Genomic DNA, 16,260 nt, shown 5'->3' with positions numbered 1-16,260 from the left:
AGCACAGGGGTGGGGGGATCATCACTACAAGGTCAGATCCCTCTGCAAGCTCCTGCACTTTGCCCTTTCCAATTCCCCAAGCTCTGTTCTACTGGAATCTTTTTTTCTCAGCTAAACTCTTCTTTCACCTTCTTTCACCTCCACGGCGTTGCAGCTGCTTAAAGGTTTCCAGCCCCTTCCACATCTTGGCAGATTATTCACCTGTAAGGCTTATGGAGGTAATTGGAGGGGCTTGCTCCTGGCCAAGGGGCTGTGGGGGATGGGGATGTGCACTGAACCCAGGGCTTCAGGCTCTGCAGGTGCTGCCAGGCTCTCCTGAAGGCTGAGGGAGGAGGAGGAGAACAGGCAAGCCCTGAACCCCATTCTCAGAGTCTCCAGCTTGGGACACAAAGGCTCCGAGAATGGACCTTTCAGGTGTCGTGGGGTGCTGTGCTCAGCTAAGCTGATGATCTGTCTCTTCCTTCTCACACCTGGATGTCCTGTTCCCTCCAGAGCTCGCACTGTAGCAATTGGCAGATACCCCAGGTTGGGAAGGTCTGAGTGCAGCTAGAGTGGCCAGCCTCTCCGAGGTTCATTGTTTCAGCCCAGGACGCCCAGGCTGAGGCTGCAGAAGGGATCTAGTCATCACTTTGAGTAGCAGTGGCTGGCTGTACTCAAGGATGGGGCAGGTTGGGCATCATCCTGAAGCATGAGACAACGGTTGCTCTCATGACAACCGTTCCGAGCACAAAGCTGAGAGAGCTCAGGCTGGAAGCTGTGCCCCAAGACAGAATGTGCATCTGAGGGAGGGGGTTGCTGTGCCATGTGCTTTGTGGAATCTTAGTTCCCCAATCAGGGATTGGACCCGGGCCCTCAGCACTGATAAGCGCCAATTCCACTAGGCCACCAGGGAACTCCCAGAATGTGCATGTTTCAAATGCTGTCCTTAAAGAGTAAGGGGGCAGAGGTTAGCAATGAGTAAGAGGTGAAAACACCAGTGGGAAAAGAAAGATGGTAGCTGAGCGCCATTGAATAAGCTCAGTCCTGGAGCAAAGGTGAACAGACCTGAACTCACCCTCACCTCCTGCCACTTGCTTGGCCTTCCCATTCAGGCCAGGACCTAAGCATCAAAAATGGCTCCTCCCTTCCGCATGACCTGGCCCTCTGATGATTGCTGTCCTCTTTCATTGCTCAGTTCAGCCTCAGAGGCCACAGCACTGGTCCCTGAGCACCAAGCTCTCGGGCCACCCGCACATTCTTCCCCCACCCTCAGCTTCTCATAGTTGCCTCCTGCCCTGCTCAAGAACCACACAGCTTCCAGCAGCTGCTCAGAAAAGCATCCAAATTAGGGAGCTCTGGTCTTCAACCTTTGTTATGTACATACTCCTTCAATTTTCCTTATTATTCCCCTACTTCACATATTCCCCATGACATACACTGGGTCAGGGACCAATATCCTAACACCCAAGACAACTGTACTTTCGTGTCTCAGCCTGCTCTACTTTCTCCAAGCAGTGACTTCTGAAAGCACCGTCCTAGTTTGCCATTGTAGATTTTGGCCAAGGATGAACAATCAGCACAGTTCCAAGCCCTCAGCACAGTTCCAAGCCCTTCCCATGTGATTCCAACATTTTATGAACTAAAGACTGCAGTGGTTCTGGCAGTCATCCTGGCAACTTGAGTTATGGCTCCACCATTTATTAGCTATGTTACCTAACCCCTCGCTCCTCCACATGTGGTCACAGCAGACCAAGAATACCCAGGAGCTTTGGGTGGGATGAGTTGAGAGAGTAGCACTGAAACATAGACATTACCATATGTAAAACAGCCAGTGGGAATTTGCTGTGTGATGCAGGCAGCTGAGACCCAGTGCTCTGTGACAACCTAGAGGGTAGCATGGGGTGGGAGGGTCAAGAGGGAGGGGACACATGTATATCTACGGCTGATTCATGGTGATGTATGGCAGAAACCAACACAATACTGCAAAGCAATTTTCCTCCAATTAAAAATAAAAACTAAAGAAAATCTGAGGTTTTTTTTAAAAAAAAAAGGCAAAAAAAAAAAACCCCCAGAAATTAAAAACAAAAGGCTGTATGTTTACTAAAACTCCACTTCAGACCTAGATTCAGCTCTGATGTGCAAATATAACTTTTATTGACAATATAGGGCCCCAGTGGGCAGCTCCACTGAACACAAATAAATAAGACAGTCCTAAGATGAAACTGCAACAGACATGCTAATACTCGTCACCCTCATCATCTCCCTCCGCACTGTCGGCTCCAACCTCCTCATAATCCTTCTCAAGGGCAGCCATGTCCTCACGGGCCTCAGAAAACTCTCCTTCCTCCATGCCCTCACCCACGTACCAGTGAACAAAGGCACGCTTGGCATACATCAGGTCAAACTTGTGGTCCAGGCGCGCCCAGGCCTCAGCAATGGCTGTGGTGTTGCTCAGCATGCACACAGCTCGCTCTACTTTGGCCAGGTCTCCACCAGGTACCACAGTGGGAGGCTGGTAATTAATGCCAACCTTGAAGCCAGTGGGGCACCAGTCCACAAACTGGATGGTACGCTTGGTCTTGATGGTGGCAATGGCAGCATTGACATCTTTGGGAACCACGTCACCACGGTACAACAGGCAGCAGGCCATGTATTTCCCATGGCGAGGGTCACATTTCACCATCTGGTTGGCTGGCTCAAAGCAAGCATTGGTGATCTCTGCTACAGAAAGCTGTTCATGGTAGGCTTTCTCAGCAGAGATGACAGGGGCGTATGTGGCCAGAGGGAAGTGGATGCGGGGATAGGGCACCAGGTTGGTCTGGAACTCTGTCAGATCCACATTCAGGGCGCCATCAAACCTCAGGGAAGCAGTGATGGAGGACACTATCTGGCTCATGAGGCGGTTAAGATTCATGTAGGTTGGGCGTTCAATGTCGAGGTTTCTACGACAGATGTCATAGATGGCCTCATTGTCTACCATGAAGGCACAATCAGAGTGCTCCAGGGTGGTGTGGGTGGTGAGGATGGAGTTGTAGGGCTCAACGACAGCTGTGGAAACCTGGGGGGCTGGGTAAATGGAGAACTCCAGCTTGGACTTCTTGCCATAATCGACAGAGAGGCGTTCCATCAGCAGGGAGGTGAACCCAGAACCAGTTCCCCCACCAAAGCTGTGGAAAACCAAGAAGCCCTGAAGACCCGTGCACTGGTCAGCCTGAAAAAAGAAAAAAGTTTTAATTTTAGCCTTGGTGACAGCTGCAGTGATTTCTTTGAATCCATAATCGCACTGATCAAGATCTTCAAAATATAAACACAATCAGAAAATTTCTGAACAATATTTGCTAAGAAAGCAGACCTAAAGAGCTTTTAAGTGCTAAGTGATTCAGAGAAACTTTCACAATCAACTCTTGGGGGCTGGAGGGAGGGGATCTGTGAAAAGGCTATTTTTAATGAATTCTTTTCATTTCTGCAGGCAGAGGAATCACGAAGTCTGGAATGGATGCCGGGCACAAGTTTTGGTGACCGGGAGGCTCACCTCTGCTGCCCGTGCCATGACCACAGACCAAAGGCAACCTCTTATCAGTTGGAGAGCTACCAACAGCAGGCCTGAGGCCACACCGGCCCCATACAATGATGTCTTACAAAAATTCTGGCAGCTGCTTTCTGAATCCAAGAGCAGAGTGAAGAGCCAGTGCCCTGGTGTTAGAATAAGGCTGGCTCTGGCTCTACCAGTTCCTTGCCATGTGCCTCTGACCAAATTCATTTCTCAGTCTCAGTGTTCTCATTTATTAAATGAGGAGAACAGTAACCTGCTTCAGGTTGCTGGGAATTAAATGAGTACTGGAATAGTGCCTGGCACAGTCAGCACAGGTTAGCAGCAAGTCTCTTCATTCCGGGAAAGGGGATTCACGGTCACAAATCCATGTCCTTGTGTCACGGGGGCTTTCCACCACTTAATTGAGCTCTTCTGGCTAACAAACTGCTCCTCTGTGAAAGGATGATCTTAACCTGACAGAGTATTCTCTGGACAGTCTTCACTTTAAGGTGCTCCAAGATTTGTGGACATTCTCTACTGAGCCCTTAGTCACTTCTATCCACCCTCTGAATGAGATCAATGTAAGGGGCAGACTCTAGTTTACCAGTTTCCACCCATTAAGACTCTTGTGGACACAGTAATAAACACCAGGGACAAATGCAATTGTTCTGGTGGTTAATGAACTTCACTATGGACCCTCAATGACTTCACTCGTTTATTTGTCCCTAAGGCAGGTCCCGATTTCCAAGTCAGTGCTTGTAGCTGAAGCTTCACTTGCAAACAGAGGAGCCAACCATTAGCCCAATTTTGCTAGGAAGACTATGATAAACATCTCAAAGTATGAAGCCAAGAACAATGTAAGGCCATTATTTTGAAAATAGACCTGTTGTTGCCGGGCTTAGTGTTATAGGATTTTCCTGACAAGCTATTCCACCTAGGCCTTCATTCTTGATTTTAGTTAATTAGTTACAAGTTGCCCATATGCCTAAGGAACAGAGTCATCTGATTGCCAGACTCTTAATTAAAATGATCTGAACAGCACCCTTTTCAACCTTACCAATGTGAATACAGTTACCTTAGATTTTTCTGCCTCAAGGCAAGGCTAGTCTACACTGCCCTGAGCTCTAGTAGAAAAACAAGGGTACCACTTTTTGTGGTTATATCTTAATACTTTCAAAGTTCCAGTGACTTATACTTGCTTCTGTAACAAGGGAGCTCCCTTGACTCCACTTTCAGTGTTGCTGGAAGTTACCAACGCCAGCTAGTTCTAGTCGGTATTACATCAGCTTCTTTTGCTGTAACTTTCCAACATAGGGCAGCTGTCCACTTTTTATGAGTTTGACCAATTAGTTACATTCAGAGCTAGCCACCTACCCCTGAGACTAAGATGACCTAAAAAGGGATGCCTCAGCTTGGAGGCAGGAAGCTGCCTGATTAAGATGAACAAGGATGTTTAATGGGCTTAAGTGTCAGTAAAACGGTTAAGGCTTCCTGGTACTCACTTGACTTCAGGTAAACTGGCCTCACTGAGTGAGCAATTGCCCAAATCTGCCTTAGAAGACATAGGAGGAGGCCAAGCAGCACCTACTTCAGCCTCAAAAAGTTGTCCCATAGCACAGCACTGTTTGGTTTAGAAGTCAAGTTACACTGGGCAGTATAAAGCTCATTCTGGTGCGCAAAGAATGATTCCCATAGTCTGGTCTCTCAAAACTCTAAGAGAAAACGCTCATCCTATTTTAAAAAAAGTTCTTCGTTTACCAGTTTCCGAACTCGGTCCAAGACGAGGTCAATGATCTCCTTGCCAATGGTGTAGTGACCCCGGGCATAGTTATTGGCGGCATCTTCTTTGCCTGAGATAAGTTGCTCAGGGTGGAAGAGCTGGCGGTAGGTGCCAGTGCGCACCTCATCTGGAAAAGGAAAATGAAGCAGCCACCCATCATTAACAACCCACACAAGTCTGCTCCATCGCAGGGCATCAGTGGAATTCCCAGGACACACCTCCTGTCCCCGATCCCTGGGATCTCACTGGGGTTACTGAGGTCAACTCACCAATGACTGTGGGTTCCAGGTCTACAAACACTGCCCTGGGCACATGCTTGCCAGCACCCGTCTCACTGAAGAAGGTGTTGAAGGAGTCGTCTCCTCCCCCAATAGTCTTGTCACTTGGCATCTGGCCATCGGGCTGAATGCCGTGTTCCAGGCAGTAGAGTTCCCAGCAGGCATTGCCGATCTGGACACCAGCCTGGCCAACGTGGATGGAGATGCACTCACGCTGTGGGAAGGAAGAAGGGAAGTGTCAGAATGTGACCCGTCAGATGGGACATTCAGGAATGAGTCACACGGAAATGACTATTAACCTTCCAGACAAATCAGCACCTTTCTGGAGGCCATGCCTGCCCAGGCACTATTTCACAAACAACAGGCCAATTCAGAGAAAAGGTTTTGGAAAACCACAGACATGTTAATGAACAACTAGACAAGGCCAGGGTCCAGACTTTCCCTTTACAGCCACATTAGATATTCATGGTCAGGTGTCTACCTTCAGAATGACACAAGCTACTCTAGCAATAGATTTTCCCCAACTCCTGGGAAATATGCCTGCTGACTCCTTAGAGGCATGCAAAATTCCTCCTTCCAGCTCTGATTCATTCCCTGTGTGACTGTAAGTACAGCTCATTCCCATCCCTCTTTATTCTGTTCTTTAAACAGCTTCTGCCTCTCCCTTAAAACCAGCTTAAACCAGCGAACTACAGCTGTATGACTCATGGAGAAAACAGCAGATAAGCAGCAGTTACCTGGACTTTAAAAACTGTGGTCAAAGGCATCCTTTTATCCCTGTGGAAGTATTTAATCTTAGGGAAAAATATTTTCCTTCACTGTCCACACACCTTGAGGGGAGAGTGGGGGAGGGTCGGCAGATGGAGATAGGGTAACAAAAGCTTGAAGTGTCACCAAGACTTCACTAATAGTTTAAGGAATCAGCTGTTTTCTAGTAAAATGTACATCTGTCTCTGGCGCTGTGGAAGAAGAGTCTATAATTTCATAAATTTAATGATGTTAGGCAAGCGTTTGTTTTCCTTTACTTGCTGAACAGGGTCATTTGTAAGTTACCAAACTCATTCCTGCTTGGTAAAATAAGGCAGTGAACATAGAATCTAAACCCACAGACTTAAGAGGAAAACAGGATTTTTATTGTATTTCCATCATAAATCAAATTAGCTGCTTGAGACAGAGTCTCTCAAGTATCCACATCAAATATCTCCTATTACATTTTCTCCAAATAAGAGAGTTTCAGGGTTCTGAAAGCTGCTAATAGGAATTTAAAGCCTTTGACTGTGTGGATCACAACAAACTGTGGGAAATTCTTAAGGAGATTGGAATACCAGACCACCTTACCTGTCTCTTGAGAAACCTGTATGCAGGTCAAGAAGCAACAGTTAGAAACAGACATGAAACAATGGACTGGTTCAAAACTGAGACAGGAGTACGTCAAGGCTGTGTATTACCTCCCTGCTTATTTAACTTCTATGCAGAGTACATCATGTGAAATGCTAGGCTGGATGAATCACAAGCTGGAATCAAGCGTCCCAGAACTATCAGGAACCTCAGATGATACCACTCTAAAGGCAGAAAGTGAATGAGAACGAAAGAAAAGAACCTCTGGAAGAGGGTGAAAAAGGAGTGAAAAAGCTGGCATCTGGTCCCATCAGTTCATGGCAAATATATGGGGAAAATGTGGGAACAGTGACAGATTTTATTTTCTTGGGCTCCAAAATCACTGCAGACGGTGACTGCAGCCATGAAATTAAAAGATGCTTGCTTCTTAGGAGGAAAGCTATGACAAACCTTGTCAGCATATTAAAAAGCAGACATCATTTTGCCAACAAAGGTCCATATAGTCAAAGCTGTATTTTTCCAATAGTCATGTATGGATGTGAGAGTTGGAGTGTAAAGAAGGCTGAGCACCGAAGAATCGATGCTTCTGAACTGTGGTGCTGGAGAAGACTCTTGAGAGTCCCCTGGACTGCAAGGAGATCAAACCAGTCAATCCTAAAGGAAATCAACCCTGACTATTCATTGGAAGGACTGATGCTGAAGCTCCAATACTTTGACCACTTGAGGCAAAGAGCTGACTCATTTGAAAAGACCCTGATGTTGGGAATGATTGAAGGCAAAAGGAGAAGGGGGAGGCAGAGGGTGAGATGTTTAGATAGCATCACCAACTCAATGGACATGAGTTTGAACAAACTCCAGGGGACAGTGAAGGACCAGAAAGCCTGGCATTCTGCAGTCCGTAGGGTCGCAAAGACTCGGACGTGACTTAGCAAATGAACAACAATAGGAATCTAAAGAAAATTCAACGTCACCTAAGATGTCAAATGGCCTAGTCTCATAACCCCAAGACAAAACCTCCAATTACTCATAACCTTTGACTTATGGTTCCCTCCTTCTCACCATATTCCCCATAAAGCAATTATTTTCTGCTGACCTCATCAGCAAGCTCACTATTACCTGCATCTACTTGCCCAGCTCTAAGGCTGTGGGAGAAAGGGGATTTATTTCTGGTGGACCTATGACTTTTTACCACTGCATCGTGTTTACCTTAAACTGGGCTTTGGACATTTCACAGCCCTAGAAACCAGGAAAGAACCAGTCATTTGCACATGAAATTTGCCCATGACAAACCAGGAAAACTAGTCATTTGCCCATGACAGTCCCAAGTCCCAAGGAGATAAAGTATCTGAGAAGACCCTACGATCGTAATGAAGCACTTCTAATGAAGCCTTTTGAGTTCAAAAACTTTTCATATTGTGCAACAGTATGGCTTAGGCTGTGGCCACTGCTTGCCCTCCACTCTCCCCTGGCCACTTGGAAGATGAAGTGAGATACCGGTGATGGTGTCACTTAGTCTAGCCTTAACAGGATAATCAGCACCTGTCCCTTGTGAAATAAGAGTCTAACCAGTGTATGTCTTCATAGGTTTGGGGCTATTGCTGATTTCCTGCCCTTTAAACACTCCCACTATTTTCTCAATTACACATTTACCAGTATCCTTTGGTCTGGCTTAGTAAAAAAGCACTCAAGCAATTGTTAAAGTCAGACATCCTTTGATAACTGAAGTAGTCCGTAAAAAAGGTTAACTATTTATTCACTATATTCCTTTTTAAAAAGGGTATTTTGATACATTTGATACTCATGGCCTGCTTTAGGTAGACCTCCAACGGATGTTTCCTAAGATACTTGTTTCCAAAACCTCTGACAGCTAAACAGAAAATACTCAAGTTGTGTGTAATTTCATGTTTCTTTAAAAGCAAGACTACTTTGTCAGAACTAGTTTACTCTGTGACTTTATAAGTAAATATCTCTTTTATGGACTTTTTAAAACTTGTAATCAGAAAGTTTCAGCTATTAAACACCCCACTACATTAACACTAGAAACACGAGAAATGCAGGGTAAAACACCGGACAGTAATTTCCTTCAAAGGAGGAGCCTGCCTTCATCCTTCAAGTGGATTGGTGCAATTTCAAGAGCTGTCCCCGCCCACCCAACCCCCGCCATCCGGGCCACAGGTGACGAAGCTGCAATTGGAAACTTTTCCCAGAGTCTGGCCACAGGTGGACTCAGCACCAAATCACAGGGCACACGAGAGGGGTCGCCAGGAAACGTCTGCACCTACTATGCTGGAGCACACGGGATGCTCCAGGGGTCCTTTGCCGAAGGCTGTGGGAAGGTGAGATCACTTCAGGAAATGGGAGGGATTTGTAGCTTTCACAAGTCCTTGGGAGCCAGTGCGAAGGTTCTCCGACCTTTCTGGGGCAGTAGCGGCCCCGAACGAATCAATGAATAGCCCCTCTCTAGGATCAAGTGGCTTTTCCACTTCCACTCAAGGCAGTACCCAGGCCGCGTCTTCGAGCCCGACGAGGAGTCAGCCAGGTGAACTCGACTCTCCCAACCCGGCCACCAGAAACCAGTTTGCCCGGAGGCGTGGACGTGGCTGCACTCGCACTGGGATCCCAACGCCCCTTGGGACTCCGCACTGTGCCCCCACACCACCGCCCGGGGACCCCCACTCACCATAACGGAGACTTGTACGGTTCTGCGGGGCTGGAACAGGGGAGGGGACGGCCGCGAAGATCTCCCACTGACAGACTACTAAGGAGTCCGGGGGAGAAGTAGTGAGAGGCCCGGGGCCGGGAGGGATCCTATAAACCCCTACCCGGGCCACGTGTCAGGAGGGCGGGCACCCGCCCCCGCCCCGGCCTCCGCGGCCCAGCCTCCCAGCCCTACGCCGGGTTTTACCCTCCGGGCGGAGAGAGGAGGGGCGCACGGCGCTCATTGGTGGGTTCAAAAGTTCAAACCAAACTACGGACCCAGCCAGAAGACCCAGGAAAGGGAGGAGGAATCCAGGGGCCGCAGAATGGGCCGGTGGGGTGAGGAAGAGGGTGCACTGGGCGACTGGAAGGCGAAGGGAGGCGAAGGGTGGGGACGGCAGTGGGCGACACGTAAGCGAGGAGGGGCGCCAGGTAAAGGGAGGCGCGGCCCCTCTCGCTGCCCGCCCGGTCCCCGGGCTCCAGACCCCCTACCCTGCACTGGAGGGCGGCCTAGGTGGCCTTCAGCCAGTTCCAGCCGCACAGCCCCCAATCAGGACCTCCCACACGATCCGGTGCTTCCACCGCGGGTAACCCCGGCGCCCGCAGCTCTCGGAGTTGAGGGACTTCCAAGAGGGAAGACCTATGGTTCCCCATTCCGGGTCCTAATCACACAAACCTACTTGAAATCTTGAATCTCACCTTTTTTAATTGCTTTTCTTTCCTTGTTTTCCTACCTGCTTTTAAATGAACCTTTTGGTTTCTAACAGCAAACTCCTTCCGACTGGTGCAAAAGCAATTTTTCCCCCGCCTGAAATTAATTATACTAACCCCAGCTTCCCAGGTGGCCCTAGTGATAAAGAATCTGCCTGCCAATGCAGGAGAGGCAAGATAAGCAGGTTTGATCCCTGTGTGGGGATGATCCCCTGGAGTAGGAAATGGCAACCCACTCCAGTATTCTTGCCTGGAGAATCCTATGGACAGAGGATCCTGGTGGGCTTCAGTCCTTGGGGGTCTCTTAAGTCTGACATGACTGAGCACACGTGCATATAATAGCTTTCACTTTTCAGATGCTATGCAGAGTTGTTTTTCAGACAGTGTTAATCACATGTCATCCATTCGACATATGCAGTGTCTTATCTCCGTTTTTACAGATAAACTAGGGTTTAGAGTAATTAAACTAGTTGCAGGTCACACAGCTGGAGCGAGTTAGGCCCTCACTGCCTTGCACTGCCTTACTCTAAGTATACCACTCTTTGTTATGGAACCCAAGTTCCTGTGTCCCTGGCACACTGAAGCCAAACAATCCAGAACCTAGGAGTTTGGAGCAGAGAAAGATTTATTGCAAAGGCTAAAAGCAAGAATAGATGTCAGGTGCGCAAAAGACCTAACCCTCCAATCACTTTTAGACAACTGTTATGGAAAAGGGTCATAGATTGCTTGACCAGCTCCTGGACCTTCTCATTGGTTGGTGGTGAGGTAACAGGGTGGTGTTTCCAGAATCTCAACCTTCTGGTTCCAACCAGTCTGGAGTCTGTGTGCTTGTGGTGGACTTGTAGTTACATCCTCCTTGGCGGTGGGGTCTTAGTTTTTGTGGAACAACTCAAAGATAATGCATCAGGTTGTTATCTTTATGGCTTCAGGAAGAACTAGGTGTCCTGTGAACTCTGTTGTCCTAATCAGTAACTGCTTGGGCTTGCTCTTTTTCACTCAAGAAAGGCCTGGGAGACTTTTTTCTGTTTTCTACAAATAAGATACAGGGGATATGGAGGGCCTTTTGAAATTGGGCAGGACCTGCAAGGTCCAGCTCAGTTTCACTCTGACCTTCCATACAACGATTTATTCCTCAGAAGCGTCCTTTATTTCATTTGCTTTTCTTGTTTGTAGGATATAGGCTTCATTCGGCCTCCTTGACCTTCCCTGAACTCCAAAGGGCGGATTCAAATAGTTGATTATCAGGAAAGGGAGGGGATGCAGAAATAGAAGTCAACTGGTTGTACAGCCTTGGAGCCTGGTTCCTACTCAAGCAATATGCATAACAATGTCTCTGAGTTCTGCAGAACCAGGGCCCCTACCCAGGTGGAGGATGGTAACTTCAGGTTGAGCACAAGATTCCTGGAGCACTGCCCTATTACCTCACCACTAACCAATCAGAAGAAAGTGACACATTCTGCATCTACCACATTCAAAATTCAACTCAAAATTTGCCTGCCTTTTTGGGCCCTGTTAGGCCTCCTGTGCATGCCTACGCCCACTTGTGCCAAGTTGCTTCAGTTGTGTCCAACCCTTAGCGACCTGATGGACTGTAGCCTGTTAGGCTCCTTCGTTCATGGGATTTTCCAGGCAAAAATACTGGAGTAGGTTGTCATTTCCTTCTCCAGGGGATCTTCCCGACCCAGGGATAGAACTCCGGTCTCCTGAATTGCAGGCAGATTCTTTACCCACTGAGCTATCAGGGATAGCCAATTTTGGGGCTGCACCCCCTTACACTTTCTCCATTTATCCCCATCAAACCCCCGTGGCTTCAGCCCTGGGGGCAGTTCTGAGTGCAGACTTTCCATTTGTGCTCAAGGGCAGATGGGATGATTATCAGCCACAAAGCAGTGACAGACCTTGGGGTATATTTGTTCTTGCTGCAGGCTAACTTCTATTCACTCTCGCCAGCACAGGGGTGGGGGGATCATCACTACAAGGACAGATCCCTCTGCAAGCTCCTGCACTTTGCCCTTTCCAATTCCCCAGGCTCTGTTCTACTGGAATCTTTTTTCTCAGCTAAACTCTTCTTTCACCTCCACGCCATTGCGGCTGCTTAAAGGTTTCCAGCCCCTTCCACATCTTGGCAGATTATTCACCTGTAAGGCTTATGGAGGTAATTGGAGGGGCTTGCTCCTGGCCAGGGGCTGCGGGGGGTGGGGATGTGCACTGAACCCAGGGCTTCAGGCTCTGCAGGTGCTGCCAGGCTCTCCTGAAGGCTGAGGGAGGAGGAGGAGAACAGGCAAGCCCTGAACCCCATTCTCAGAGTCTCCAGCTTGGGACACGAAGGCTCCGAGAATGGACCTTTCAGGTGTCGTGGGGTGCTGTGCTCAGCTAAGCTGATGATCTGTCTCTTCCTTCTCACACCTGGATGTCCTGTTCCCTCCAGAGCTCGCACTGTAGCAATTGGCAGATACCCCAGGTTGGGAAGGTCTGAGTGCAGCTAGAGTGGCCAGCCTCTCCGAGGTTCATTGTTTCAGCCCAGGACGCCCAGGCTGAGGCTGCAGAAGGGATCTAGTCATCACTTTGAGTAGCAGTGGCTGGCTGTACTCAAGGATGGGGCAGGTTGGGCATCATCCTGAAGCATGAGACAACGGTTGCTCTCATGACAACCGTTCCGAGCACAAAGCTGAGAGAGCTCAGGCTGGAAGCTGTGCCCCAAGACAGAATGTGCATCTGAGGGAGGGGGTTGCTGTGCCATGTGCTTTGTGGAATCTTAGTTCCCCAATCAGGGATTGGACCCGGGCCCTCAGCACTGATAAGCGCCAATTCCACTAGGCCACCAGGGAACTCCCAGAATGTGCATGTTTCAAATGCTGTCCTTAAAGAGTAAGGGGGCAGAGGTTAGCAATGAGTAAGAGGTGAAAACACCAGTGGGAAAAGAAAGATGGTAGCTGAGCGCCATTGAATAAGCTCAGTCCTGGAGCAAAGGTGAACAGACCTGAACTCACCCTCACCTCCTGCCACTTGCTTGGCCTTCCCATTCAGGCCAGGACCTAAGCATCAAAAATGGCTCCTCCCTTCCGCATGACCTGGCCCTCTGATGATCGCTGTCCTCTTTCATTGCTCAGTTCAGCCTCAGAGGCCACAGCACTGGTCCCTGAGCACCAAGCTCTCAGGCCACCCGCGCATTCTTCCCCCACCCTCAGCTTCTCATAGTTGCCTCCTGCCCTGCTCAAGAACCACACAGCTTCCAGCAGCTGCTCAGAAAAGCATCCAAATTAGGGAGCTCTGGTCTTCAACCTTTGTTATGTACATACTCCTTCAATTTTCCTTATTATTCCCCTACTTCACATATTCCCCATGACATACACTGGGTCAGGGACCAATATCCTAACACCCGAGACAACTGTACTTTCGTGTCTCAGCCTGCTCTACTTTCTCCAAGCAGTGACTTCTGAAAGCACCGTCCTAGTTTGCCATTGTAGATTTTGGCCAAGGATGAACAATCAGCACAGTTCCAAGCCCTTCCCATGTGATTCCAACACTTTATGAACTAAAGACTGCAGTGGTTCTGGCAGTCATCCTGGCAACTTGAGTTATGGCTCCACCATTTATTAGCTATGTTACCTAACCCCTCGCTCCTCCACATGTGGTCACAGCAGACCAAGAATACCCAGGAGCTTTGGGTGGGATGAGTTGAGAGAGTAGCACTGAAACAGACATTACCATATGTAAAACAGCCAGTGGGAATTTGCTGTGTGATGCAGGCAGCTGAGACCCAGTGCTCTGTGACAACCTAGAGGGTAGCATGGGGTGGGAGGGTCAAGAGGGAGGGGACACATGTATATCTACGGCTGATTCATGGTGATGTATGGCAGAAACCAACACAATAATGAAAGCAGTTATCCTCTAACTAAAAATAAAATCAAAACACCAGAGAGCTTTAAAAAACAAAGGCAAAAAAAAAAGAAAAAAATGCACTATGTTTGTTGAAACTCCACTTCAGACTTACAGATTGAGGTCTGCTTTTTAAAATCTACAGGAGATTCACATCCATATTAAAATTTCAAAAGCACTGGCCCAATGAGCCTGTTGCCTCGAAATTGCCAACCTCCTCCATCCCAAACTGGCCTTCAGTAAGTAAATATTTACTATGATACAGCGTGACCTTGGAGGTGGAAATATCACCTTTATTGATAAGACAGGGCCACAGTGTGCAGCTCCACGGAACACAAATAATACAGTCCCAAGATGAAATTGCAGCAGACATGCTAATACTCGTCACCCTCATCATCTCCCTCCGCACTGTCGGCTCCAACCTCCTCATAATCCTTCTCAAGGGCAGCCATGTCCTCACGGGCCTCAGAAAACTCTCCTTCCTCCATGCCCTCACCCACGTACCAGTGAACAAAGGCACGCTTGGCATACATCAGGTCAAACTTGTGGTCCAGGCGCGCCCAGGCCTCAGCAACAGCTGTGGTGTTGCTCAGCATGCACACAGCTCGCTGTACTTTGGCCAGGTCTCCGCCAGGTACCACAGTGGGAGGCTGGTAGTTAATGCCAACCTTGAAGCCAGTGGGGCACCAGTCCACAAACTGGATGGTACGCTTGGTCTTGATGGTGGCAATGGCAGCATTGACATCTTTGGGAACCACATCACCACGGTACAACAGGCAGCAGGCCATGTATTTCCCATGGCGAGGGTCACATTTCACCATCTGGTTGGCTGGCTCAAAGCAAGCATTGGTGATCTCTGCTACAGAAAGCTGTTCATGGTAGGCTTTCTCAGCAGAGATGACAGGGGCGTATGTGGCCAGAGGGAAGTGGATGCGGGGATAGGGCACCAGGTTGGTCTGGAACTCTGTCAGATCCACATTCAGGGCGCCATCAAACCTCAGGGAAGCAGTGATGGAGGACACTATCTGGCTCATGAGACGGTTAAGATTTGTGTAGGTTGGGCGCTCAATGTCGAGGTTTCTACGGCAGATGTCATAGATGGCCTCATTGTCTACCATGAAGGCACAATCAGAGTGCTCCAGGGTGGTGTGGGTGGTGAGGATGGAGTTGTAGGGCTCAACGACAGCTGTGGAAACCTGGGGGGCTGGGTAAATGGAGAACTCCAGCTTGGACTTCTTGCCATAATCGACAGAGAGGCGTTCCATCAGCAGGGAGGTGAACCCAGAACCAGTTCCCCCACCAAAGCTGTGGAAAACCAAGAAGCCCTGAAGACCCGTGCACTGGTCAGCCTGAAAAAAGAAAAAAGTTTTAATTTTAGTCTTGGTGACAGCTGCAGTGATTTCTTTGAATCCATAATCGCACTGATCAAGATCTTCAAAATATAAACACAATCAGAAAATTTCTGAACAATATTTGCTAAGAAAGCAGACCTAAAGAGCTTTTAAGTGCTAAGTGATTCAGAGAAACTTTCACAATCAACTCTTGGGGGCTGGAGGGAGGGGATCTGTGAAAAGGCTATTTTTAATGAATTCTTTTCATTTCTGCAGGCAGAGGAATCACGAAGTCTGGAATGGATGCCGGGCACAAGTTTTGGTGACCGGGAGGCTCACCTCTGCTGCCCGTGCCATGACCACAGACCAAAGGCAACCTCTTATCAGTTGGAGAGCTACCAACAGCAGGCCTGAGGCCACACCGGCCCCATACAATGATGTCTTACAAAAATTCTGGCAGCTGCTTTCTGAATCCAAGAGCAGAGTGAAGAGCCAGTGCCCTGGTGTTAGAATAAGGCTGGCTCTGGCTCTACCAGTTCCTTGCCATGTGCCTCTGACCAAATTCATTTCTCAGTCTCAGTGTTCTCATTTATTAAATGAGGAGAACAGTAACCTGCTTCAGGTTGCTGGGAATTAAATGAGTACTGGAATAGTGCCTGGCACAGTCAGCACAGGTTAGCAGCAAGTCTCTTCATTCCGGGAAAGGGGATTCACGGTCACAAATCCATGTCCTTG

At 48.5% G+C, this 16,260-nt stretch overlaps 2 protein-coding genes and 1 long non-coding RNA gene across 4 annotated transcripts in view; 1 reads left to right on the top strand and 2 right to left on the bottom strand.

The window, feature by feature from the left end:
* Positions 1-2,103: 2,103 nt before the first annotated feature.
* Positions 2,104-9,774, bottom strand: LOC113893089 (tubulin alpha-1C chain-like). The gene is made up of 4 exons (XM_027542752.1): positions 9,588-9,774; positions 5,561-5,783; positions 5,270-5,418; positions 2,104-3,190 (listed from the first exon to the last, which is right to left on the bottom strand). The coding sequence occupies exons 1-4, from the start codon at positions 9,588-9,590 to the stop codon at positions 2,216-2,218; spliced, it is 1,350 nt and encodes a 449-aa protein (XP_027398553.1). The 5' UTR covers positions 9,591-9,774; the 3' UTR covers positions 2,104-2,215.
* Positions 9,063-16,193, top strand: LOC113893091. The gene is made up of 2 exons (XR_003511222.1): positions 9,063-9,243; positions 15,802-16,193. It is a non-coding gene; the product is annotated as an uncharacterized LOC113893091 (long non-coding RNA).
* The window catches only part of TUBA1C (tubulin alpha 1c), a 49,265-nt gene continuing 47,466 nt past the window's right edge, over positions 14,462-16,260 (bottom strand). For both annotated transcript variants that reach the window (XM_027542751.1, XM_027542750.1), the window contains one exon: positions 14,462-15,543. In XM_027542751.1, the coding sequence (XP_027398552.1) occupies positions 14,569-15,543 (975 nt within the window). In that variant the 3' untranslated portion in view covers positions 14,462-14,568. The remainder of the gene's footprint in view (positions 15,544-16,260) is intronic.

This window comes from Bos indicus x Bos taurus, chromosome 5, assembly GCF_003369695.1.
Source record: "Bos indicus x Bos taurus breed Angus x Brahman F1 hybrid chromosome 5, Bos_hybrid_MaternalHap_v2.0, whole genome shotgun sequence".
NCBI lineage: Eukaryota > Metazoa > Chordata > Mammalia > Artiodactyla > Bovidae > Bos > Bos indicus x Bos taurus.
Note: the sequence above shows the minus strand (reverse complement) of the source record. Positions and strands in the feature narration are given on the sequence as shown.